Source organism: Saccostrea cucullata, unplaced genomic scaffold (assembly GCF_032062105.1).
Source record: "Saccostrea cucullata isolate Sc308-1 unplaced genomic scaffold, CSIRO_AGI_Scuc_v1 ctg6751, whole genome shotgun sequence".
Taxonomy (NCBI): Eukaryota; Metazoa; Mollusca; class Bivalvia; order Ostreida; family Ostreidae; genus Saccostrea; species Saccostrea cuccullata.
Genome location: NW_026932660.1, coordinates 1 through 27,093, shown reverse-complemented (window position 1 = coordinate 27,093; position 27,093 = coordinate 1). Strand labels below are relative to the sequence as shown.

The window sequence follows — 27,093 nt, the reverse complement described above, 5'->3', positions numbered from 1 at the left end:
GGTCAGTAAACATGGCGGATAAATTCAAGTTAAGCTGTTGACACACACGAAAAATAACCGCTAATGGGTCGTTGTGAATATTTTTGGATCGAATTATGTTTTGCATAATTACATATTTGGATTCCAGGTAAGAGATAATAATAAAATAGCCGTTTACTGATAATTTGAGCCGAAATCCGTGCGGGAGTGATCCACTGCCGCATCTGCGCCATTATAGAGATCCTAAGGAGTTGTAGCCCTCTCCCCCCCAAAAAAAAAATCGGAAAGGGCTACATTATTGCAGCTACTCTATAACAAATATTGAAAAGAAGTACCTTTAACAATAGGCCGTTTCTGTTGACTTTTTTAGAATATGAGGAAATTGACGCATTTCGTGACGTCACAATGCATTGACAAACCAGAAAATTACGTCATTTTTGATAAATATGCAATCACCAAAGATCTGAGTGATATCCAATGCTTTGTTAACTAAACCTAAGCAGTTTTAGGTTTTCAGAAATTCACAGGGCCAAAAAGGCAAACGTGAACCTTGTTCTTTAATCATTATTTTCTGAGTAGTCATAGCTCTTTGATGTCTTAATTAAGAAACCTTATTAACAATGATCAATTCTTTTTGTTCGAAAGAAATATTTCTTTAAAAAAAAGCTATTTCAATATTACTTTAATTTGTTCTCTTATCTGATTTAACGGTTTTCAAAATGTCTATAAATCGTATAGTAATGTATATAAAATTTGTTGATATTTATTCTTTTGGTTTACAAATAATTACACTTTCTACAGTAATGCAATAATTCACTTTTACACAAATTACTTTGAAAATCGTTAAACACTTGATAGAATGGGAAATTAATTATATTTTCGATAATCTTCCTATATCTGTCCATATTATTCCGTTACATACTGAAATCGCATGACCGTTAATAGCACTTCCTGAAATCATTTTTGAAACAATTTTAGCTTTTTATTAATTAAATTTTTTCAGTTAGGACTTTACAGTTAAAAATATAGACTCTTTTTTTGTTTTTAAATTTTTACCAGAAACAAAAAATTTTCTCCCTTATTTTGATAGCATTATACAATTATCATCTGCGTATGAAGTTTATATCTACATTTGACTTAATATGCTAAACATGATCGACGCACAAACAATTTCTAAAATAGGGCAAGCCATTGACAAAATAAATTGATAGAACAATGGTATCAACAATTTTATTTAAAATCCACATTTTGCAAATAATATGGTCGATGCAAGGATCGTGTAACTAAATACAATCTATCATTAAATCTACTTCATTTAGATAAGTATAAGCAACCATTGTAAATGCTTGTGTGTCTAATCGCTCTATTCTAAATCACTAAATTCAAAAGAGTACTTTTCGTCAGATGCAACCTTCATGTGTCAAGTTTATTTCGTAATCAGAATGTCAATTGTTCCAAACGCGACCGCAATTGCTCCAAGTCGACAAAAATGAGACTTAAAACAACATACAATCTATCGACCAATAATTCAGGTCTTCTAAGAAGTATTGTGTTTTTCATTATTTCTAAAATATTTCGTCCCAGTTCTATGATATGTTGAAACTTAATCCATCATACGGGTTAAGCATTGTCCAGGTCTTTTCTTTATTATCATCTTCCAATGCTTTACATATTTTTAGTCCACCACAAGCCCCTTCTTCGTCCAAAACCATTCGAGACTCTCTTACACTGGCATAATTGTCTTCTTCTAATTCATGGTCTGTATATTCGTTCCCTTCTGTGTCTTCTGTTGCATACATGTAAATAAAAGTATTGTGTGTATCTCATCAAAATTGGTTGCATGATATGCATTTCATACATATGATGTTACTTACCATCTTGTTTAGCCTTTCTTCGTAGAAGTTTCTCTCTGACAAAGATGTAAAAATTATAACATTTAAAAAATATATAACTTTCAATATAAACTACTTTCTTTTGAAATGTGAATTTATTCGATACATTATAAGTTGTGTATTAATTGTTCGTTTGTTCTTTCAATCCCATTAGATATTGTTTCCTGTAAGGTTTTTTTCTCTCGCTGTACCTACCTGTAACTTGATATGATTTTTAGAACAATATGTATATAAATATCCAGTTGAGTTATGAGTTTATTGTGTTCTCATTTTCATATTCATATTCACCTTTCCTTAAGAAAAAGAACTGAGAAAAGAACAGCAACGGATCCTATACTTCCCAATAGCCCTAGTAGGATCCCTGTCCATGGAATCAATATCCTTTCCTTATCCTTTCCATTTTGGCTATTATCTAATGATTAGATAATTTGAAATAAAAATTGAGGATGTAAACACGTATAAATGGCAATCTTCCTAACTATAATCAGAAACTTATCACTTACTAGTACTTTCAATAAAATTTATCTTTATATTATAATCAAAATAAGGCATACTTCTTTCCTGGTTTAAAAACAGTCCAATTTTTAATAATGCTTTTGACGATTTCATGTTTTTCTTTTTATAACTTTTTCATTTTCTTCGGCAAAGATCTTATATGAATGTTTGAAAATCATTATTTCTGATTAAAAACCAAAATATCAATAATTGGATAATTCCTAAATCAAATCCAATTTATAGCACTTCTTATTCATGACTTCCCTTCTATTAATATAAAGGTTGTTAATCTGAAATTACTACTCATTTTCCCTTACAAATCCACAACCGGTTAGTCATACATGTTAATTCTATATTCAATGTTTCTTTTGCTTATTTGTTTGTTTGATTTTAACTTTTCAATCGTCAACCTCCCTTCCTTATATGCAACAATATACCTTTGTCACCTGCATAATGAGTTTAAATATCTAATGAGATAACGAACAGTATTCAAGATCAAAAGTCCATAAAGGTTACAAAATAAGAGCAGAGCAAACACGGACCTCCAAATCATCAGAGGTTGGATCAGGTGCCATGGAAGAATGAGTATCCTGTGCAGACCGGCCACACCCGCCGTGTGCTTCTTGTCATGATCGGGAAATAAGGGGAAAGTGTTTTGTCAACTCAGTATATAAATAATAGACTAACAATTATTATTAAGAACGTCAGTCAGTATAATGACCTTGTCATATTGACAATTATGATGAGAATAACTTAATAGTTAAAATAACTAGATTTAACGGCCTTGTCAGCAAATACAATTTATCACTAAGTCAAATGCTAGATGTCTTTTTTCATACTGATTGTTAGCCCATTATTTTCACACTAAGCTGTGTAAACTAAGGATTTTATGTGGGTGGGGGCGGGAGATGGTAACACTTTTATCATTCAGTTAGTTGACATTAAACTTAATTCTATTCAATCATTATTATTATACAATGTCATTTATGTATATCTAGAAAGTATTTTTTTATTTTCATACTTTAAATCATATTCACATACTGATTGATGTGGTTTCATTGTAACATTCCCCTGTTCTTGCATCACATCTGTCACAAAAACACTTATCTTCGCATTGATTTCCAAAATATCCCTCTGGACATGTATTGCTGCATTCAATTCCAAATGATCCATTGCATGCTAAACAAACAATGCTTCAGTATAAATACTTAATCTTTAGCATTTACATCAAAATAATTATTTCAATTTTTTTTAGTAGGTCAAGACAAATTCATGATGTATTCATGGGATACAAGGAAACAAAAAATTCTCTAAAAACCATGCTTAGGCTAAAAGGAGAAAATATAACTCACGGTGACACTTATCTTTTATTGTTCTATATCCAGCACAACATCGAGTGTGTCCTCTGAAATATATTCTGTTTCATAAAAATATATTTCTTTTTTATTATTATTATCATTTGCAGTATATTTTAAAATGGGTTATATTCCTCAGTATTAAAACAACTACATATCATTTTCTGAAAGATTAAGATGTTTTGAAGTATTTTGTTAGTAAGAAGTAAAATTAAGCACTTACTGTGACTTTGAGCAAAGTGGATCCACTGGCTCTAAATCGTTAGAAGTAATTTTTATCAGCAAAAAAGAAAGCCATGTGAACAATCCAGTGAAATACATTTTTATGTACGTTGATATTATGTATTGTAATTTCCTCATACACACTGGTATATTTGAATACAATATATTATGCAAAGGTCTGACCTCTCCCTATTGTGAACGATATTCAATAAGCCGATCTCATTATACTGGCAAACTCTCACTACGCAGTTTCTCTTTGATTAAAAACTTGGCACACTATTCTATATGTTACGGGGTATGTAGATACTTATAAAGTTGCATCTTTAGTTGTTTTATGTCTTTTTAATTTCTTATGTTCTTTGTTTGATATTGTACTTGTTTTTATATGTTAAGTGCTTTTGATTCATCGAAAATTTTAAAACAAGCACTATTTAAAAGTAGTATTATGATAATAATAATGAAAACAATATGGCTTTGGGAAACACTTATATCTCCTTATGGCAGCTATTGGCGAAGGTTATAGTTCCTCATATGAAAGTCAAACTCCAAAGTCAAGAAATGAAAATTTTAATGTTCTTACCCAATAATTATACTTGTAAAATATGACTTCCAAGCGCTAACTATTCAATGTGAATGGTAAAGATTAAAAATTTTAAAACATGAATCAAACTCTCCAGATCAATGTCAAAGACAAAAAATTTAAGGTACCCAGGGGACGACCGTTTCATAAAAAATGTACATGTGAAACATAAGCGTCATAGCACCAACTTTTAAAAAAGTTATACATGTAAGTTAGGTTTATGGTTTCAAAGTAGAATAAAATTCTGAGGTCAATGTCAAAGGATAGAAATGTTTGTATCCCAACAAAGATCTTGTCACCAGACATACATCTGTGAAAGATAAAGGCTGCAGCACTAACTGTTCAGAAATTATGTCCCAAGTAAAGGTTTTTTTAAGTAGATAAAAGTCAAGGGTATAAGGTTAAAAATACACATGTGTGAATTGTGAAAGATTTGGAGAAAACGAACAGTTTTCAAGATCAAAAGTCAATTAAACAAAACAAAATAGGAGATCCTTGTTTTCTAGAAGTCTAGAAACATTGAGCCATTTCGAAACTTTTACCATTTTTCCTCCAAAAGTAAAAACAAACAATATTTTTCAGCTTAACCTTTAAACTATGAAACTGTTTTGACTGGTCACAACTACAGTGGACCTTATGTATCGATGGCGTAGAGAGGGAGTTTAATATTAGTATAATTTGAAGGGTAGGTACTTTTACAAATGTGCTTAAGTTCAATTTTGTAAGTATATGCATTTTTGGAGAGGGAATAAGATATCAGTTTCCTCGTATATGCAAACTTTTCCCTGTTGTAGACATCTGTTGAGTGCAATCATACATAATATTAATTGCATTTTTAGGAATAAAAATAAACGATATATTCAAAGAGGGCAAACTTTTTCAGGAAGTCACTTTCATATACTCATCTAAATCAAAGTTGTAGAAAATGGATGTTTTCAAGGTTGTTATGATAGTCATCTCTTCGGTGCATAATGCAAAACAGTTAGGGATAATTCCTATAGAACCTAAGTGTATCGATTCTTATCTTTCTTCTGAGTAAGTACATGTAAAAAAAAATTAATAAAGTGTTGAAGGTACATTTCCTATATATATCAATAAATCACATCATAAAATAATAATTTGTATTTTATAAGGAATTTGCGATGTTGTACCTCGTATAGAACAATTGGAGGAAAATGTTACCGTAAGTTGTACTTTTACTAAAATTATGCATTCAATACGTTGTTTAAGGTATCTTGAAGAAACTTGTACATAACAGCTATAAAATGACAATCTTTGTTTAAGTTTTGAGACACACACGACTAAAGTTATTTTAACTTATACAATTATTCATTACCAAGAGTCGTCCGAATGGCGCAGTGGTTAGAGCGCCGGTTCTAGAGTCGTGAAGTAAGGAGTTGATCCTTGCGTCGCGGATTGGAATCCCACTGTGGACGTGGAGACCGGTCCTTTAATAGTTGAGGTCCCGTGTCGCAGAAGGTGCTAGAATGAAAAAGATTCCTCCCTGCTCAATGGCCCTGAGTGCCGGGCATAGGACAAAGTTTGCAGCTCTCCATCGACATATGTGAAAAAATCTCGAGAGAAACATTACACAATATACAATCAGTCATTGAATCTTTCGTATCTGTGCTTTTCAATCTTACTAAATGAAATGTACTGTCTTATTCCATATACCTGGTGAATAAGAATGAAATGGTCTTTATTTGGCTTTTATTAAGCATGCATAGGGTCATTTGGATTGGAATGCAGCAAACCGTGTCCTAAAGGATATTATGGCCTTAAATGTCAAGAAAAATGTGAGTGTGACAGGTGCAATGCTACAACAGGAAACTGTTTTCATGAGAAAAATTCATCAAGTAAGTACCTCATGTAATATAAATAAACATTTTAGTACAATATCTGCTGAGGATTTTTATTCAGCAACACAATAATGTTTTTCTTTACCAGTTTGAATATAAGATGAACCATATCCAATCTCATTTTGGTATATTCTTGTGGCATAATTAAGGGTCTAAAAGCAAAACTCTTGGGCGACAGAATAAAATAAAACCATTTCCTTAAATTGAAATTGATATCATTAATAGTACTTATGTTGATACATATGTAATTTAATAAACTAACATTCTAAACATTATGTTGATTTTTCTTACAACTTTCTTTTCCAGGTAATGTAAGAGGTACAAGTATAGAGCAGAATTTATTACTCAGTAAAAGATATTAATAAAATGACACCGTGACGCACATAGGGGTAAATTGACAAACGTTGAACTTTTAAATGGCCCTAGTAAATTTTGTTCGATTTCTAAAAGTATCAGGTTTCAGAAAATTACAGGTTTCAGAACCTAAAAGGTCTATATTTACGGAGAAAAATAAAAGTAAAAATAATTTCAGTATGCCCTTCAACGAAAATATTGCATTACTTCTTCCTCCCTATTGTACGCGTGCGCAAAAAAAATGAATAAGTTACTATAATAACCATGGTCTCAAGAACCCAGGAATGAATGAATGTAGACCAACAATTTTGATGCAATCTTTTCAAAAAGTTGTTCGAACCTACTTCTCATCCTTGCATGCTCCAATTGAATGTTGTTTACAAGTTTTAGCTAAAAATAAAAGTGGCGTGACCTTGACATACACGAAAACAACGAAAGGTAGATGAAAACTTTTTTGCGGTGTAAAGACGAATAATGACCCCCATCGAATAATGACCGGGGGTCATTTTTCGACAGCGAAAAATGACCCCCGGTCAATATTCTACGGCGAAAAATGACCCCCGGTCATTATTCGACGTAGAAAAATGACCCTTTTGCCCGTAGAAAAAGTGTCACCACCCTAAAAATTTGCAGAACCCACGTGAAGAAAAATGACCCCCGTAGAAAATTGACTCCCTGTGGATTCAAGCTGAATTTTTTAGGGGGCAAAAAAAAAAATAGATAAAGACGCATATTGGCCAAAATGCTCACCTGAGCTAATTGGGAATAAATTGAGGATATGTTGATCTCATATTATACAATTATAGCTATAATTTTAGGTTAACGCGATGATTCAGAATCTAAAGGATTAAAAGATTTATCGAACCTAAAGGGTTAGGTAAACATTGTTTTTCGATGGTGGAAATCATCGTACTGTCAGAAAAAATCAGCAGTATTATATATTATTATATCCTCCGTTGGAAAAGCGGGAGAGTATATAGTGATCGGAATGTCCGTCCGTTCGTCTGTTACGCATTGGGGTATCCATCTCTTATCCGCAACTCCTCTTACATATAAAAAGATGCGTTTGTGAAACAGCTATGCCCCTGTATGGCAACATAGCGAAGATTAAACTTTTCTTAAATATAAATTAAATATATTGGTACCCACAAAGAATAGGGTCTTCTCACAAGAAATAATTTTAATACAATTGCAAAATAGGAAAGCCCAAGCACCACTTGTTCAAAAGTAATGGTTTAGGATAAGTTTCTGAAAGGTAGGTCATATTCAAGGGTCAAAGGGTCAAAGTTGATGGTTTCTTAAGTAAGGTTTAATGTAACAAGGATTATATATAACTCATTCTTCAATACTGGTGATATTTTAAAAAATATTTCTTTTCTCATTTATTTTCCAATAAATATTATGTAAGCAGACGTTAATAATGAAACTGATCATTTTAAAAAAAATAGCTTTTTGGTCACACATCTAAATTCAGTTCTGAAAAATGAGTTATATGTGAAGTATGAAAACCCCATAGCCCTTACTGTTCAAAAGTTATGGACAAGGTTAAAGTTTTTTTTTCATAAGTACGGAAATCTCCAAGGTCAAAGTCAAAAAGTCAAAGTTTTTAGTATCCAATGAAAGGTCGTCATGCCAAGAAAAATACATATGTGAAGTATGAGAGTACTAATATCTACCGTTTAAAAGTTATGACCAAAGTAAATATTTGGCATTTTTGTGTAAAATGGGATAAACTCAAAGGTAAAGGTCAAAAGGTCAAATTTGGTGGTACCCAAAGTAAGGTCTTCTCACAAGGAATACACATATTAAATATGAAAGTCATAGCTCCAATAAATGAAAAGTTATGGTCAAGGTTAAAGTTTTTGCGGACAAACAGACCGCCAGATAGACAGACAGTTATACAGACAGACACAATAAAACTATATCCCCCCGAATCTTCAATTACGGGGACATAAAAAGAAATGGTTTTCAATTAACTTTTCATATTATGATACAGCATAACGAAGACATTACAAAATTGAAAATTTTTGTTCTGATTTTCATATTAAATTCTCTGAAAAATATACTCAGAACTAAGTAAAAGGGTGGAGTAAAACAAGAATTAAGATATGTAATTGATACTGTGTCCTAAATCAAAAGGTTATGTCTACATGTATAGTTTTTTGCATTAGAATGTGTATTTTACATTAGCCCATAGCTTTACAGAGCATATTTTAGGTGATATAACCACCCAACCCCCTTACTTATTTAGGAGGAAGTCGATTATCAATAAAAGCAACAAAAAATACCCTAAGGGGCTACCTTTATTTTTCTATAAGGAGGGAGTAAAAATAAGCTTAAAATAATCTAGTACTCTACTAATTTTCAACTGTTACTTTGCCACAATACTTTCAAGTATACCCCCACCAATATTTAACGTATGCTTTAATCATGGCGAAGTAAATTATGATATGATAGTACTTGTGTGAAGGCTTAACTTCATTTCAATATTTTTTCTAGAGCCTCTTTCAGTATTATTGAAAGGTATGGAGTTTTGTTTATATTTTTGCTTTTCATTTTTTTTTTTGATTTAAAGTTTTTTTTGGGGGGGGGGTAAAAATTTCCTCCTCTTTCATTGTCAAATAGGATTTGCCAAACTTATACAAGCTAAAAGTTGAAATGAAGGAAAAATTAATTTTTCCTATTAATGAGTATTTAAACCTGATTGTTGCATGGTTTGATTTCTAAAAAGAAGTGGAATATCATTCTTTAAGCAAACATTATAAGGAGGAATATTAAAAAGAAATTTTATTTGCTTGACAATTAAAGAATCTCTTTTCAAACACAATTTTAGCATTGAAAGACTACGTGAATCTCTTAATTGTTTCATACGAGTTTTTGTATTTTTCTGGTTATAGAAAATGTAAAAATTAGTTTCACCTGTCATCAATTTCGTATCACTTTAAAGGGGGTCATTTTTCAATGGGGGTCAATTTTTTATAGGAGTAACATATCAAATAATGACCCCTAGGACTCTTTTTCTACAAAAAATGATTTTTTTTCTATGGGTGGGGGTCATTTTTTGTCGTTGAAAAATGACCCCACGGTCATTATTCGATGGGGGTCATTATTTGTCTTTACACCGGCACTTATATTGTGCAGTCTTTTGTTGCTTTACAATACAGTTTGATTTTCATATCTTCTCTATATACTCATAACAAGTCTTTCTCTATATGCCACAGATATCTTAAAAGAAACACATGATTTTAACTCATTGTGTTACTTTAAGTTAAAAAAAAATGTGTAAAAATGATCAAGATATATACACATGTAGTTTCAAGATAAACACATTGAAATGAAGGAAAACCTTTTTGAAACAGAATATTTTTCTTTCTTAATTTATAAGAAAATTAAGAATAACTATGGCTTCAAAATTATATTTGCTCACATATGATTAATATATATATATGATTATGTTCTTGCTAATTTCTATTTTACTAGGAATTTCGGTGGCTTCCTTGGCCTTCTTTACGACTGGCAGTGTTTTCTTTGTTGCAGCACTAATAACTTGTCTCTACGTAAAAAGGTATATAAAATTATCGCATTTTCAACTGTTATATCATATATAATGAAATAATACACTACAAGAAATCACCTCTTTTATTCGTGATAAGGAAGAAAAAATATTTTTTAAAAATTTCAAAAATCAGGGGGAAAAGTATTTATCTCAGAAAAGTGTAACTCAAATGATTAATTTTAAATTTATTAAGATAAGTGTGACAACATAGAGAATATATAATAATATAATATTTAAATATATCATTCATGTATAGTTATTAATTTAAGAGAAATATTTAGTTTAGTTTTAAAACTTCTTAAATGCAAAGCTTATAATTTTATCACAGAGAATTTTCCAGGAAAAAGTACGGTAAATATGTACTAGATAGCCGTTCCCTTGGTGAATCAGCTTCTCAAATCTATACTAGAATGGAAGAAAACGTGTATCAGGAATGTGAGCAGTTGTCAATTATCTATAATGATTCAACTAATTCGAGTTACCTCAGTCAATATGACAGATCTCATCTACTCGAAGGAATAAAAGAAAACAATGCGAAACCATCCATACTGTCTCTCCTGAAGAGGAAAAATAAATGTTCTGGGAAAACGGCAAAGCCAGGATATATATACGTAATTGGATCACAAGAAAACATTCCAGAAGTGGCTTCAGGATCTGGAGAAGCACCACTCCGTTTACAAATAACAGCAGAACCACCCCTTCAACCAATGCGTCCTCTTCCATTACCAAGTTCACACATTGCAAGAGCAACAGTCCATACATAATACTACTATTGGACTTTTGCGAGAAGCACTGACTTTTACAGCTGACACTTTGACATTTAAACCTGTGTCATGTATGGAGGTACATAATTGATAATGTTTAGATAAATAGTGATATCTTAAAAGAGCTTCCGAACATAGTCCGAGTGTAAAGATAAACCGTCAATTGTAAAAGTCAGCGGTCCTCGCAAAAGTACATTACCGCCACCCGGCACCATCCAAAACAGATATTGAAAAACATCTATGACACATATGAAGCTCTCTGGTGATTTTTAAAAGAAAAAATATGATGAAAAAATAAATTTTAAAAAACCCTTTCTTTTAATGTTTCAATTTAATTTAATGCCATTTTCATCAGTATTTTTGTTTTGTTTTTTATAAGAACAAACGTATTTTCACAAATTAAAGTGTAATATTGTATATTAAATTAGTAACTCAATACTATCCAGCGGTTCAAAGGTGAGGTGAATATTGTACGTGTATGTACTACTTAATTATCATATTTGCTGGTATATCAGCAATATTTTTAACATATAAAGGATATGAAGATAACGGACAGTATTCAATATCAAAGTCCAGAAAACAATATAAAATACTGCAGTAGGAGCAGAGCAAACACGGACCTCCAAAACATAGGAGGTGGGATCAGGTGCCATTGAAAAGTGAGCATCACCTGCTGACCGGTCACTCCCGCCTTGTGCTCCTTGTCATATTTGGGAAATAACGGAAAAATCCGTAGTCAATTCAGTGTATAAATGATGGCCTAACATTTAGCATGAAAAACGTCAGTCAGCATATGACTCAGTGATAAATTGTAATTGCTGACAAGGTCATTGTATCGACCAAAGAACTTACGAAATGATGACTTTAAACGAGACTGCCGATATTCTTGTTTCATCAACTTGTTTGTCAATAATTTACCTCGTTTTAAAAATTGTTCATACGTAGAGCATGTGCTTGCGTATCAAATCACTGAGATATACGAGGACTGTTCAATAAATAATGTCCTCGGTGCTCAGAAAGAAGCAAAAGACGCTTTTCAATGATTTATTCTTCATGATTTTACTAATTAATCTCTTTTAAGTAAAATACATGTCCGTAACATTTTTTATCCAATTTCTGATCGTTTTTATAACTCATTTTTGGGTATAACCCTTAGTATACTGGAAAATGGCAGATCCAGTGATTTCCCGGACTTATTTCTTCCTTCTGAAAGGAGTTTTTTTCAAGTTTGGAAATAGAAACAAGCCAAAAGGTCAAAGATCTGGCGAATATTGTTAATGTGAAAAAACATTAACTTTCTGTTTATCCCGAAAACCCCTTTACGCTTTAGGGCATGCGGATTTGGACGCTGTCTTGAAGGAATTCAATGTAGTGGATTCCTGATTCTGGGTCCTTCTTCTAATAAACCTTTTGATTTCTTGGCCAAAAAAGTGCTTTCTAGACTCCTCCAGAAATTAAACTGTTTCCCCGAATACGATTTTGAACAGCAATACCACTAATGTTTAAGAAAATTACATATAAATCTGTCTTTGTGCTCTTGCATACCTGTCCACTTGTCAGACATTCGCCGTTTTTATCAAGTACATCTTATGGTAAATTTTGTTTTTAGGGTTTTAAGCAATAGATTCATGTTCCAATATCTGTTTGAAAATAAAACAAACTTGGATAACTACAATTACTGATATTTTAAAATAATTGTTAAGAATTTCGTACACGCTGTCGTTTTCACTCATTTTTCAAAATATAGGGTGACCTTTGAGTATCAAGCTTTTTTTACCGTCAAACGTTTCTTAAATACAGTGTAAACTACCCCCGATGTGATGTCTATCAAATTTGTTATGTGTCTTAAAGTCAATCATACATCATCAAATATTATTTGTTGAAATTTGGCGAACAGTTCATAATTTGTTATAATTTTTGTTGGCAAGGAGGGTACCCATTTTTGATGCCCATTATATAATTTTTTATCATTGAAATCCACCTGCTCTTTTGTCTATAAAACAGGCATTGGTTGCTGTAAATGTCACATATTTCAGTGAATATTTCTTTGGGATTTTTAACAAGTTTTACGGCAGCTTTCACGAAGCTTTTATTTTCACTCTAGTTTACTGATTCTTTACCATTCATTTATAATGCAGTGTCTCGAAAAGCCCTTGTTTCCCAGCTTCTCACGATGAAACTATGTGATCAAAAGTGGTCACATCAACTGTTTTAAATTCATGAAAGATTCAACAATGAGAGAAAGGCAAGTTTAATGGCATATGATATCTGTAATGTATGTCATATAGTTCAGGACATTATTTATTGAACAGCCCTCGTATATAAACGCCGTATGCAGGTGATGCAGGTATATTGATGCAAAATTAAAAGGAAGTTGACGATAGAAAAGTTAAAGTTATCACGTTTATCAAAGAGCTTTTTCAAATAAAATATTCTAATATGAAACAGATGTGTCAGACTTTGAGGTATCTTTTATCTCAAGCTCACCAGGATATATTATATCGACATAGGAATGGGAATTACCATTGTTAACTGACAATACGTCGTCGATATATACAAATGTTAAGCTGAAGGACACAGCAAGTGTTTCTCCTTTTCAAGTATAAGATTTTGCATAAATTCTGCTTCATAATGAATTCAAAAATAGGTCTGCTAATAACGGAGCGCAATTGGTACCCTTGGGAATTCCGATAGATTGTTTGAAGACCTGGTCCCACAAAACCACACAGATATTGTTAACCAGAAACTAAAGCATCTTTTTGATGTCAACTTCAGAGTACTTGTGTGTGTAATCAGAATGTGTTTTAACAATATAATTTTGCAAATAAGCAAGTCAGTAAATTTACGAGTTCCATTTTATTGAAAAAGCAGCTGTCAATGATATCAAAAAGCCTGGACTTTAATTTATCGGGGAATGGTTGTGTATAAAGTTGAAAAGTCATAAGTTTTTAAGCTGAAGATTTTTTTTAAAAATCTTGTGATTTCAAATTGTCCAAAAGTTATTTGGAATTTTTGAGTATCCACACTATTGTTAATATCTTAGTGAGGAGTAAAGAAAAAGGCTTGGTTGAGCATTTACTGGAACTGGCAGTGTTTGTAAGGATTCTTATGAAGTTTCGGACTCCAATATATATATATATATATATATATATATATATATATATATATATATATATATATATATATATATATATATATATATATATATATATATATATATATATATATATATATATATATATATATGTAGATCAAAATCATTTTGGTTCTTCGGGATATTAAAAATATTCAAAACTGAGATATGATTTTGAAAAATTTCTTCCTTAGAAAGGGAACAATGAGTATACATGTAAGTTGGATTACCACTTGTAGAATTAAATCTAAGTTCTTCTAAAATATATTTGATTCAATGATACGAAAATAAAAAAATGTAAACCAATCCATGTCATCTTATTTGTTTACGTTTGCTGAAATTTTAAAATATATTTTAGGTGCGACGTAAAAAAAAATATTAGGTATACCGCTTATAGGATCTACAACCTGAGAGGGAGACTCGCATACATTAAATGCTAATTACAATGATATCGTATTTCTGAAAGTCATTCCACTTTCTGTAATTGTTAAAATTGCACATCCACAAGGAAAGCATGCCTAATTTAAAAAGATACAATTTTATGTCTCATAAAATGTTTTATATACAATCTTTTTTACATTGTTTTTGACAAATTTAGATTAAAATTGCAGTTGTTATTGTTTTTAATGTAAAAAGAATGGGGTCGACTGGATCGGGATCGAACTCATGTTTGGATCGGGTTCGGCTTGATCGGGATCGAGTGCTCAATTAATTTAATTTTGCGGAAACATGAGGTTGCAATCAATTTACCGCCACCTCCCATCCTCCTCCCATTTAATACCAATATTGAAGTTTTGTTGTATGGAATTTTTCCTAATTGTATAACATCAAGCATCTACCATGCCGTGTGGCCTCTTTGTTTACGCCACCTTCTTGTTGTACAAACTTGGTAATCATTATATAACAATAGCTGGGATAAGCACTAAGTTGCAATATATCATATCTAAGTTGAAACTAATCATTATTTGGCCTTATCCCAGCTATAATTTACATGATTGTATGTAATATTGTATATTTATGTGTTTTTGTTCACTCTCGTCATTTATCTGGTCAATAAATGACATTTTCACTCACGCATGCAAGCATTTAGCATGCTGTGTGGCCTCTTTGTTTACGCCACCTTCTTGTTACACAAACTTGGTAATCATTATATAACAATAGCTGGGATAAGCACTAAGTTGCAATATATCATATCTAAGTTGAAACTAATCATTATTTGGCCTTATCCCAGCTATAATTTACATGATTGTATGTAATATTGTATATTTATGTGTTTTTGTTCACTCTCGTCATTTATCTGGTCAATAAATGACATTTTCACTCAGCTCAAGTTCTCGTGTCTTCACTAGTGTTTCAAGTAACAAGAACAAGCTCCGGAAAGGCTTTTCATATTGTGAGAGTTACTTTTATTAGTGGAAAAAGTTGTGGATATAAATTTTTTTTTGTGCAGCATGCACACATAGTGTCATACATTTAGATACACTTCGAGGCAGCTTTATTAAAATTTATTATTTTTTCTATTCAAACTAAGAAGTATAAAAATGAAAAGATAATTTTAATAACAATAAATAGACACATTTTTTCTTAGAATTTGTGTTTAGGGTCAAATAATTCTATCATTTGTTTTATAGATGTGGAACGTGGTTCTCTTGCTGTTTTGTTTTGCAGTGATAGTGCGTTTTCCGCTGTTTGGAGTTGACTTGATTTTGGTCGTGTAAGTGTTGGTGATGGTTGTGGTGGTTTTATTGTCTCTGCTGCTGCTCCTGGTGGCGGTGGTTGTGGTGTTGTTGGTGACGGTGGTGGTAGTACTTCCGCTGCTTCTACCGGATATTGCTGTGGTGGTGGATTTCCAGATGACTCTGTTGTGTGTGTTTCCATGTCAATAACATGTAAGTATCCTCTGTTCATTACATTAGTTTCTGAACTTCTATTTGCATTCATAAGGATAGAGAGAATAGTTGGCTTTGCTTTCTTTCGGAGAAAAATTTTTGGGATATGATATCTATCGTAATGGCTTTCAGAGTCTGGATAAGTTGGATCACTGTAATTAAAGGAAAGTGGCTCACATTCGTGGTACACGTTTTCCTCAACTCTTGCGTAGCTTTGAACCGCTAAATCGCCAGGGGTGGAACTTTCAGGCATATAATTATTATCTGAATTCGACGACATTTTCCGAAGATCTACATCGATAAAGTATATTACATGTATTTCAGAAATTGAATTGACCTGAATGATATCACCTATACAGTTCAACGCACTTTATAGATGTTAAATATTTATGATTCTATCATAGGTATTTACAAATTAATTAATCGAACTTTCTTTGATACTATTTGGTTGAAATATTCAAATTTACTTCTTATAGATGAGTATTTTTCAAGGTACTTTGCACATTTTCCATACTTGTCTTGAATTTGTCGAAATGCAGCGCCAAAAAATGACAAAACTGCCGAAAGAAATCATGTGAAAGGATAGGATAATAAAGAGTTTTTATCTTTTAACAGAGAAAATTGTAAATATTGAAAAGAAAATTCATTTACATTTATGGTCTGAATCTTTGAAATTTTGAGTTTGAGGGTATCTTTCATGAGGAAGTTAACCTGAATTTATGCCGTCTTTTTAACATGGAAAGCAGTCGAACAGCTGAGAAATACTTCTACCATCTTGCGCCTTAGTGTCATATTATATTGTGCAGAAAAAACAGAAGTTACATGAGCTGCACTGTTTCTGTATTAGGGCAAGGCAAAAGTATGCTTTAAAATGAACGTATACAAAGACGGTTGCATTTGACGAGAAACCATGAGAAAAACATTTTGGAAACTCTCATAATATATCATCCAAGAGCATATAGAAATCCTACCAATTATAACGTGTGAATTATGTTTAAAGTAATGGAATATGATCAAAATTAAGTTACAAATCATTTTTAAAATATATTTTGTTGTCACGTTACACAATTTAGCGTTATAACAATGTGACCTTAATTTGTGCGAAAAACAATGTGAGTTTAAAAAGTGCGTTGAGCTGTACTTTATATTTTTCTCATCATTCATTGTCATGCCAATTTTTATATTTGTTAATTTGGTAACAAAATAATACTTTTTCGCTCGTTCACATTTTCTTTAATTACTGTAAAATCACATTTTTTGTGGGGTCAAATTTTCGATGTTTGAGGGAAAATATTGGATTGTGGGGATTTGATTTCGTTGTTTGAGAATGTTTAGTAGTAATGCATAAGAAACTTTACATTTCGGGGTGGTCATGAGTTTGTGGGTTTCTCCATACCTCGAAAACAACGATTAATAACCCCAACCCCGAAAATGAGTGATTTCGCAGTATCCTATTGAAGGACGTTCGATCCTGAGATTTTGAGCGTAGTTTGGTCAGGTTCTTTATTCATAAAATTCTGCATCATTTTTACGTTCTAACATTAAATCTGAATTATACAATGCAAATTTAACTATATTCAATGAAAAAACAGCGATTAAATTCCATTCAAGTAGAATTAAGACAGGGACTATATTTTGTGGCGGAAGGTTTTTTAGACGAAAATGATCAGTTTTTCCATTTTGAACTATAACAGTACTGTTACTTTTGGAATCCTATTTTTCCTTCCTGGTTGCACAAAAAGCTGTTTTTTTGCAGTTAAATGTGTTGTGCTGAAATATCTATTGAATTATTTGTTATGAATTCTATCAACAAAGTGTGAGAAATATAGTTAATATATTCTGAAAATTGAGCCAATTTTAACGTAAAATGGACACTTTTTTAGTAATATCTGAAAATTTACATCATATACCCCCGCTTTTGATGTTCTTTTCTAAATATTCAAGATAAATTTGGCCTATTTGCTTAAAATCAGAAAAAGTTTAAGACTTTAAAATAATTTTTTGCTTATTAAATTTTCAATGCCAGAAAAATCACTTTTTATTAGTGCAGAAAGGTCAAATAAATGATTATGCGAAGCAATTTAAAACTTTTTCTTAGTCACAATTTTTAAGTGTATTTTTTAAACAAACTTAGAGTTCATTTTGTTTCATGCTTTAATTGGATAAAAATATTGGAGGGAAAACGTCAAAAATATAATTTGTAATTAAGACACAAATTGCAGTGCAAAAAGGTCATATCAAATGTACTGTAGCACCAAAAGAAGCGTATTGACCCCCATTTTTTGATTTGAATTTTAATTAAGCTATGTATGTAGAAACTAAAAATATACTTGGCAAAAAAAGTTTAAGACTTAAAATATCAGGATCGAACGTCGTTAAATCAGATTGTAAAAATCTAGCTCACCTCATCACAAATAGACAAACCACTAATGCAGCAACAAATAAAATTCCAGCCGCTAGAAAAATAGCGATGGAGACAAAGGAAATCCCTAAATCGAAATTTATTTCAGAATTAAACAATGACTTTATTGCAAACAATCAAACAAAATTTGTAACATGTATCAAAGGGGGAATGTTGATTTTTTTTTCCATAATAAAAAATATATTTCAAAACTTTAACGTGGACTAAGCAATTTTTAAAAATATATTTCAAAACTTTAACGTGGACTAAGCAATTTTAAAAACATATATTAAAACAATATTTCACTTGATGTTTTCTGTTGAGGACAGACGCCGGTTATGCTATCACAGTTCTCACAAATACATTCTTCCTTACATCCTCTGCCATAATATCCTTTAGGACAGGGTATCGTACAGTTGTACCCAGTGTTCCCGACACATACTGACAAAAGACAACGGAAGCGATTCCATATTTCAATGTACATGTACATGTATCTTAAATTTAGAGATATCTTGAATTTATCAAAAAAGTATTTGTTATATTCTTGTCATTTGTTAATTTCAATTCGTTATCTTTAATTAAATGATAATTTTAAAAACTTTCAACATCCATCATTGATCTCTATTTTTCCTGTTGCCCATAGAGAACAGTTACCTGATGCTTTTGCTTTGTAAAAGCATTCTCCAGTAGTTGCATTACATCTCTCGCAATGACATTTTTCTTGACATTTCAGACCATAGTACCCTGGTTTGCAAGGTTTGTTACATTCCTTTCCAAAAGCTCCTACACAAGCTTTAAACAAAGAAGGAAGTGATACTGCGTACTTCTTGTAACTTGATATCAATACATAAGTATGACATCATTTTTTGCACTTTCAATACTCTCTATTTCTTGCAAGAGCCAAAACAGTCCAATAAGTTACCTGAAACTGACCAATGTTTTTAAAAATGTGTCAAATATTAAAAAGAAAATGGTAACTTTTTAGATTGTACAAATAACTTATTTGATTAGGAAAACACAAGACAAATAAACACAACTACAGGTGACTCTCGATCTCTAGAAGTTCAAGGGACCGCAAGAAAAGTTCGAGAGATCGAAGGGTTCGAGAGATAGAAAGTAAATAAAATCCGGCAAATTCAGTTTCGATCATCGACCTTCTACTATTATAGATACCGGTAATATAAGTAAATAAAGTCAATTGCCACGATTTCAATCGTATTTAACAGGTAGTTTACTTGATATCAACAGCAATGATAATATTTTGAATAAATAAAATGAATTCCTAAATTAAGTTTTAATATTTATTTGTTTTTATTTCATGATTACATGAACCCGAATATCCGTTTGGCTATTCCGCAGCTTGATCGGGTCCTTCACCAGCGTTCTCCAGATTTTTGTTAATCGGTATTCAGTCCTTGAGAAAGGAATTTCTTCTGCAATACTTCATACTGGGATTATGTAGACTCTAATAAAAGTTCATAGTCTCTGGGAACTTATTGAAACGAACGTCTATTAATTATTTTCTAAAAAATATTGTCTCGGTTTCAAGTTAAAATAAGTTGAGAATTCGTTTATAATTTACCAATAATAACCAATTAATATAATTATATTAACACACGGACGACCCACAGGTGTAGTGTCAGTTATGTAAACACCCAATTAACACCTCCATACTAGCCCCAGGCGTTCACTGTTTTCCCAGGTAAGCCCAAACTGTATCAATTTTACGCTTGATTGGCGTGTATACACGCGCAGTCAAAACTTCGAGAGATAGAAAGTAAAATTCAATGAAATATGCGTAACGGGACCTGGATTTTGGTTCGAGAGATAGAAAACTTAGAGAGATAGAAGTTCGAGAGGTCAGGAGTAAATTTGCTTCGTTATATAGAGGGAAAAAACGGGACCGGAGGTTCACTTCGAGAGATCGGAGTTGGAGCCATCGAGAGTCACCTGTATTTAGTAATAAATTATGTTTAGACAATGAATCTAACATGTTTCATATTGGAATCATACAATATATTCCAAACTGAAACTTTGTAATTATTATTTCAATAAATGATGAAATATACGAGGGATGTCCCAAAAAGTCGTAGACAGGGAACATAGTTTATTTTTTGTCTTTGCTAAATCAAATTTCTTTTCTTGTCATAGCAAAGAGTAACATTTTATGATCATGTATTTTAAGTTTCATGACGATACCACATTTAATAAGAAAACTATGAAAAAATAACGAAACCATGTAAGTGTACATCGGCGCACGAAAGCTAGAGTAATTTACGTCTCTCATAACGTCATGGTCCCTTTTTCTGCTTCACATGAGGCTATTAACATCCAAATGAATATTTTTATAGTGAAAAACCACTCTTGACTAAGGGAATATTTTAATTTCACTACTGTCCGTTTTCTTAAGCAGATTCAAGTTTAAATCAAAATTAGATTAGTTGAAAGATCACCTTACATTTTAGGCAGCAGAGAATACACCTTGTTTGACTACGTTCATGGTCCAGAACGTTCCCAAATGTCTGCGTTAAACAATCAGTAGACTACTTTACATGCAATAACTATTTTTATTTCGATATAGAGGAAAAAATTATCTTTGAATCTCATACTATAAAAAAAACTTTTCTATTAAAATATAGTGTGTAATGTCCTTTCGGTACTCTTTTTCCCCGTCTCTGATGAATATAACACATACCAAAAACAATTTATTACGTTTCCGTGCGCCGGGTACGCGTTTGACGACGTCATTTTAATCAATCTCAATTCGAACAACACTTTGAAAATCATGCCACGAATCGTCTGTTTCTAATGCTCTTTATATGAAAATTTAACATATGATTAAGATTTTGATTCTAGTTTCAGTGATTTAAATTTTAGTTTAATCTTTTACATAGTACCAAAGAAATAAAAACAAATGTAATAGTTATATGCGTAAATTATTCCCAATTTTGGTCGTGCGCCGACATTCCATATCAGCCTTCATATAAATCGTCCCAATACAATTAATATGAAAGATATATATTTAAGAATTCACAGTTTTAAAGAACATTGAATGTATTATGTCTGTGCAAAATTAAGTTAGTATTGGTTGCGTGTTAAAAAAGTTATTAACAGTGTCTACGACTTTTTGGGACAACCCTCGTATATTGCAATTCACAATGAATATCAAGACTTAAATTTGAAGGAAATATCTCTAATTTCTATTGGAATGAAATATGTACGAACAAAACATGATCGGATATTAGTACTTCTCCTGGAAAGAATAACTCCTCCGTATTTCTCAAAAGTACATGTATACTTTGAACAATGCCGCTCATTTTTCTGCAGGACCACATCTATTTTTGTCGCCATCAGGAATGCAAGAGTGTTTGTTACATTTGTTTGTCTACTCATCTCCTGATTCGTTCCTCCACCGACAAAAAGCTTATTAGTATAATATTGTTAATTTTTTTTTTATCACGCAACACCTTGACGTCCTTCAGCATTAAAACATCACTGCTCAGTACTGTGTAACATTCTCTCTGTCAGTTAAAGAACTCAATAACTGCCTGTTTATATGTTTGCTCTGATAAGCCTCTTCTAAATCATCTAGATATTGCTAAATTAATTACGGAAATCTTTCTATGCTGCCTTTGTTTTTCTGCATCCTTCAAATGCCTTGACCAAAAGTTGAGTAATATTTGAAGGAAAAAGGTCCAATTTGAGCTCAAAGTTCATTATCACTTGCTATGCTATGCTCTTCATGTCTGAATTTGTTTGCATCATAAATGTGCTTTCTCCCTCGGAAGAGGACATGCTTTCAACATTCACAATCACAACAAAATGGTGTTGGAATCTCATGCCTTGACTTTAAATGTTTTACAGTCAGTTATTTAAAAATTGCACTTCCCTGTAACTGTCCACTAAGTTAACAATCGCAATGAATGTAAGTTTCTTGTGACAGTAAATAACCTTCACCTGATTCAGTCCAATACGTAAGGCAATGCTTACAAATGCATTTGATGAGAAAAAAGTTCTGATATTACATTATGAACACAACAGGGTAGCTGTTTTAAGTAGATTATAGGCTTCAAACTATCCATTCTGTATGAGTAAAACAATATTGTCGGGCTAACGGCCCCCAACAGTTCTTTCTTATCACAAAATGGCCTATAACCTTTTCTTGATTGCAACGCATCGTTTGATTGAATTAAAAAATCAGTTTACATCCTATAACCTCTGTTGCCGACGTCAAAAAGACTGAGTCGGAAAAAAATTCAAACCACTTGAAGTTACTTTTAAATTTGACCAATTTAGACGTTTTTGAAGTGAGAAGTCCTTTATTTGCTACACATAACTATGAAAAATTTAATGTAATTCAATAAAATTGGTATACAATATATAAAATATATAGATTTCAAAGCGTCAATACTTCTTCAATCATATACCTGGTATCAAAATTCTTTATAAGGAAGTCGTTGGTGATATGCTTAATACGTTTAAAAATGTTTAAATAATTTTTGATCCGATTTTTGTTATTTCCTTATAATTTCATAAATTAGTTTTTAAATTGAAATCATTAGGCATATTAATAATCAAATTAGCAGAGGAGTCTCACTTGAAATTTGATAGAAGAGTCTTCTAATATTAACGAGGATAGAACTCGATAAAAATGATAAAGAGTTCTTGCTTTCTATGTGTCTTAAAACTCTGTTTTGTATACTATTTATATTTGGCAAAAAATATTTACCAAACTGATGATTGTTTGTGACAGAAGGATCCCAATAACAATTTTTGTTTTCATTTTTTAATATATATATTTATTGTCCTTTTTAAAAAATGACAAAATCGCACTTTATATTTTTTGTATTGTTATGTTTTTTAACACATATGCGGTAGAATAGCCAGATCATTTTTAAAAATAAATCCTATTTGAAAGCATGCAAGAGTCATTAATATGCAAATATTTAATTTTAGTATGAAATAAAGACATGCATTAACTGTAGAAGTATTTAATTTTGTGATCTTCTTTTGAAAATCTTTTATAGAAATACAGCTAAATACATTTAATTTTTTTTGCACTGTAATGATAATGCAAATGAAGAATTGCCCCCTTTTCGGGTGGGAGATATCAAGAAAATTAAAATAAAAGAAATTAAAGAAAATTAAATGTATTATGTTTTGTTGTTGAAACGCTTACTATACTGAATCGCACCTGTGAGAACTTTTCTCGTAATAAAAATAACTCAATTCGAAATGATGAGTTCTTTCCTCTTTATAGTGCGGTCTATTCTCGTAAATACGAGGGGTTATCAAAAAGTTCGTGGACTAGCGTCATAAATTTAAAACCGCTTTAAGCATATCAATGAATTTTTAAATATCTAGTAAGCATCATCTTTCCTACCTAATGAATAAACCATAAGTCATAAATTTTATTTGTTAATAAATTAGTGATGTTTTTGTAAGCAATGGTATGTCCAGGCGGCGCAACCTTGAACACGACGTTTTTGCGACCTATGTGTAACTGAGCAAAACTCTTTTGATATGGTCATTTGACATTCAAAAATCCCGTTAAAACAGATATGTGTCTGGACACAATTGTTCCATAAAATACGAAATTTTCACTTCATTCTGGAAGTTCTATGAAATTTTATCGCAAATTTTACACGGAATGTCCAAACAAATGAGGCCTTGAAAATGACGTCAAAAAGGGGGGGGGGTCGTTTCCAACATTCTATAAAGTTTTGCCCCTGAAAAAAACTGGTATAGACCTAAAATATGTTGAAACTGGCTACAGAGAAATAAAATGCATCCAGAGTACTTGTCTTTTAATGTCAAAATAGATTCAGAGAGAAAAGAGATACACAGTTAATGTCGACGTGCAGTCAAGCAGTGAAAAATCAATCACGTTAAAAAATGACGTTGATTATGCGTTGTAGATATTGACCTCCCAAAAGCAAAATATGCCGGCACAATCAAACGCGGATCTCTCCCAATGTATTAATCCATTTGGAATATTATATTCATTGAAGGCCACTGTTCATGACATTGTAAAGTCATATAAACCAGGCGGGTTTAAGTCCTTACTCAGCTCCAGGGTTTCTCATCAAGAAAGTGTATGAGGTAGAAGAAGTAGACAAAAAAAAAAATGACGTTATCGGACGTCATGAAAATAAACGACAACAGCGCCGGGTGATCATATATTGTCGTTTTCATTTTATAATAATTTGGAAAATAATGAAGGTATCAGGCAAAAATTTTCAACATTTCTTTATTTTTTTGTTGTTTTATTTCCCATATAAATTTTGAAAGCACAGACTACATAGTACTAATTTTATAGCCTCAGTCCACGAACTTTTTGATAACCCCTCGTAGTTGGTTTTCAAAAGGTGCTTCATAGTTATATTTTCTACAAGAGAAATATGCTTTATATTTATTTTTCGAATCGCGTTTCGTATTTCGGATTTATACAATAAGATAACTTTTTCTTCAGTTTATAATCGATATCAGTCGTCTGGAGAAAGAACTAATTAAAAGAAAAATGCACTTACGGTAACATTTCCCTCGAAAGGTTCTGTGGGCAGTACAGCATCGCACTTTATGACTAAACTCAAGAGAATTATCGAAATAAACTATTATAATGGGTTAAACTTTTGTGGGGAAACACATAAGCATGTATTGCCAGAATAAGGACCTACCTATGAGGATCGAAGCACTTAGGATCTACAGGTGCTATCTCTGCAAAAATGTTTTCAATCAACAAAGGAGATACCAAGACCACCAGTCTGACACGATCCATGCGCTCAGATTAATGTATTGAAGATTATTTCCTAAACAATTATAGTATTGGAAATTTGCACTTCAATTTCTGATGCAATTAAGCGGAAAAAATTGTACAGTCTAGTTATGTGACATCTATTTTCTCAAAAAAAAATTAAAGACTTAAGGATAAATGATACAAATAATCTTTTTCTTTGGAGGAGACTAAATATTATTTCACAGGTTTAGAAAAGTGGACAATTCTTCGAATAATTTTCTCCTTAGACACGGAAAATGAAATAGAATTGGAAAATATTACTTAATACTTCAATAAAATTAAAATTATGGACAAATCGCACTCAGTAAAGATTTACAGATGAAAACAAATTTAAGTTGAAGACAGCAGTTTTAGAATCATACATATTCTTTCCTCATACAAAATTCACGTAATTAGAATCTGCCGGGTAGTACAACTTAGATCTCTTTACTTGTACAACGTGAATTCTAAAATGACACGTGCCTACACTGTAGGGTTGACAATGATAATGGTATATTAGGTAAAAGCAATTCCCAAAAGCAAAATATCATAACTCTCCGATAAATAAATATTTGTAAACATTTTAGTCTGCATTCAGACGAATTTAACATAATTAAATAAAAATGTTGACGTTTTGTGTATTGGGGTCCAGGAAGGGAAAATCCACCAAATCATACGTCATCTTTGCAAAATGACACACAAAATATTTTTCTGTAGTCCCATCATAATTTGCACTTCAAATGGCAATAATTTTTGTATGTCATAAATACATTTTTATGCTGAGTTTACACTTTTTTGAATACCATGGCGATACGAGAAATGATGGCATGTACCAACGAACCTGTAGAGAAGAACCTTCGCGAGCCCCACGTGAATGTCACCGATATCCCGTTTCTTCTTCATCCAAAGATTATATTAATCTTCCAACTAAATTTTTGTCAGGAAATTTGCTTTTTCAAGCCATATTTTTGGTTTCTTTTCCTTTTTGGTCGAATTTGATAATGTAGCAGGCCTACTGGGCTTTCCTCTCTTACCATGCTGTTTTGTTTATGAGAACTACGCATGCGTGTATAGCATGAATTGTGGAACCTCGAACACGTTGTGATGTACATATTTATGTGCCATAAATAATTATCAATTTTAATGAAATAATAATCAGATTTATTTACTTATAAAACTTGTAATTTTCTTAAAGTGTAAGTATAAAAAAAAAAATTCCAAATCTTATAGAGGGAAATTTTAACCAGTCTGTTTTTGATGAGATGCGCCGTACAGTCACTTTAAGAAAAATATTCCAAGCCAGGTGAATTTTATCTGGAAAAGCAAAATAGTAAAAATCATCCTATGTGATTTTTCTGATTTTTGATCATTTTGTTTTTCCTCATATATACTTATGCAGTATCATAACTGCATGCGGTGATCATATCTCTAAGTTGTTTAGATACGCGAGAGCATGCTCTACATATGAACGATTTTTATAACGAGGTACGTTATTAACTAACAAGTTGCTGAAACAGGAATATCAGCATCTAGTTTAAGGTCATCATTTTGTACGCTCTAGGGTCGATACAATGGCCTTGTCAGCAAATACAATTTTTCATTAAGTCAAATCTGACCGACGTATTTCATACAAATTGTAAGTCCATTATATACACACTGTATTGTCGACGGATTTTTACCGTCATTTCCCGATCAAGACAAGGAGCACAAGGCGGGTGTGAGCGGTCGGCAGGAGATGCTCATTCCTCCCTGACACCTGATCCTACTTCTGATGTTTAGAGATCCTTGTTTGCGCTGCTCCTATAATGTTTTGTTTAATGGGCTATTGATCTTGAATAC

The 27,093-nt window shown here is 31.9% G+C and overlaps 4 protein-coding genes across 5 annotated transcripts in view; 2 read left to right on the top strand and 2 right to left on the bottom strand.

Moving 5' to 3' along the window:
* The window catches only part of LOC134235735 (multiple epidermal growth factor-like domains protein 10), a 36,696-nt gene extending 11,274 nt beyond the window's left edge, over window positions 1-25,422 (bottom strand). Inside the window, exons 1-5 of the mRNA XM_062717881.1 lie at window positions 25,157-25,422; window positions 25,010-25,062; window positions 19,134-19,271; window positions 18,786-18,920; window positions 18,483-18,567 (exon numbers count right to left, since the gene is read on the bottom strand). Of these exons, the coding sequence (XP_062573865.1) occupies window positions 18,483-18,567; window positions 18,786-18,920; window positions 19,134-19,271; window positions 25,010-25,062; window positions 25,157-25,257 (512 nt within the window). The 5' untranslated portion in view covers window positions 25,258-25,422. The remainder of the gene's footprint in view (window positions 1-18,482; window positions 18,568-18,785; window positions 18,921-19,133; window positions 19,272-25,009; window positions 25,063-25,156) is intronic.
* On the bottom strand, window positions 730-4,091 carry LOC134235738 (uncharacterized). 2 transcript variants are annotated; one of them, XM_062717885.1, is made up of 6 exons: window positions 3,945-4,091; window positions 3,719-3,771; window positions 3,408-3,545; window positions 2,160-2,283; window positions 1,854-1,888; window positions 730-1,762 (listed from the first exon to the last, which is right to left on the bottom strand). In XM_062717885.1, the coding sequence occupies exons 1-6, from the start codon at window positions 4,079-4,081 to the stop codon at window positions 1,566-1,568; spliced, it is 684 nt and encodes a 227-aa protein (XP_062573869.1). In that variant the 5' UTR covers window positions 4,082-4,091; the 3' UTR covers window positions 730-1,565. The 2 variants fall into 2 exon arrangements, with proteins under 2 accessions (XP_062573869.1, XP_062573868.1); XM_062717884.1 differs by having other exon boundaries at window positions 731-1,765.
* Window positions 5,450-7,186, top strand: LOC134235737 (protein draper-like). The gene is made up of 4 exons (XM_062717883.1): window positions 5,450-5,558; window positions 5,657-5,706; window positions 6,242-6,379; window positions 6,689-7,186. Exons 1-4 carry the CDS (start codon window positions 5,470-5,472, stop codon window positions 6,742-6,744), a joined length of 333 nt encoding a protein of 110 aa, XP_062573867.1. The 5' UTR covers window positions 5,450-5,469; the 3' UTR covers window positions 6,745-7,186.
* Window positions 10,150-11,395, top strand: LOC134235736 (uncharacterized). The gene is made up of 2 exons (XM_062717882.1): window positions 10,150-10,301; window positions 10,621-11,395. The coding sequence occupies exons 1-2, from the start codon at window positions 10,183-10,185 to the stop codon at window positions 11,054-11,056; spliced, it is 555 nt and encodes a 184-aa protein (XP_062573866.1). The 5' UTR covers window positions 10,150-10,182; the 3' UTR covers window positions 11,057-11,395.
* Window positions 25,423-27,093: the final 1,671 nt, after the last annotated feature.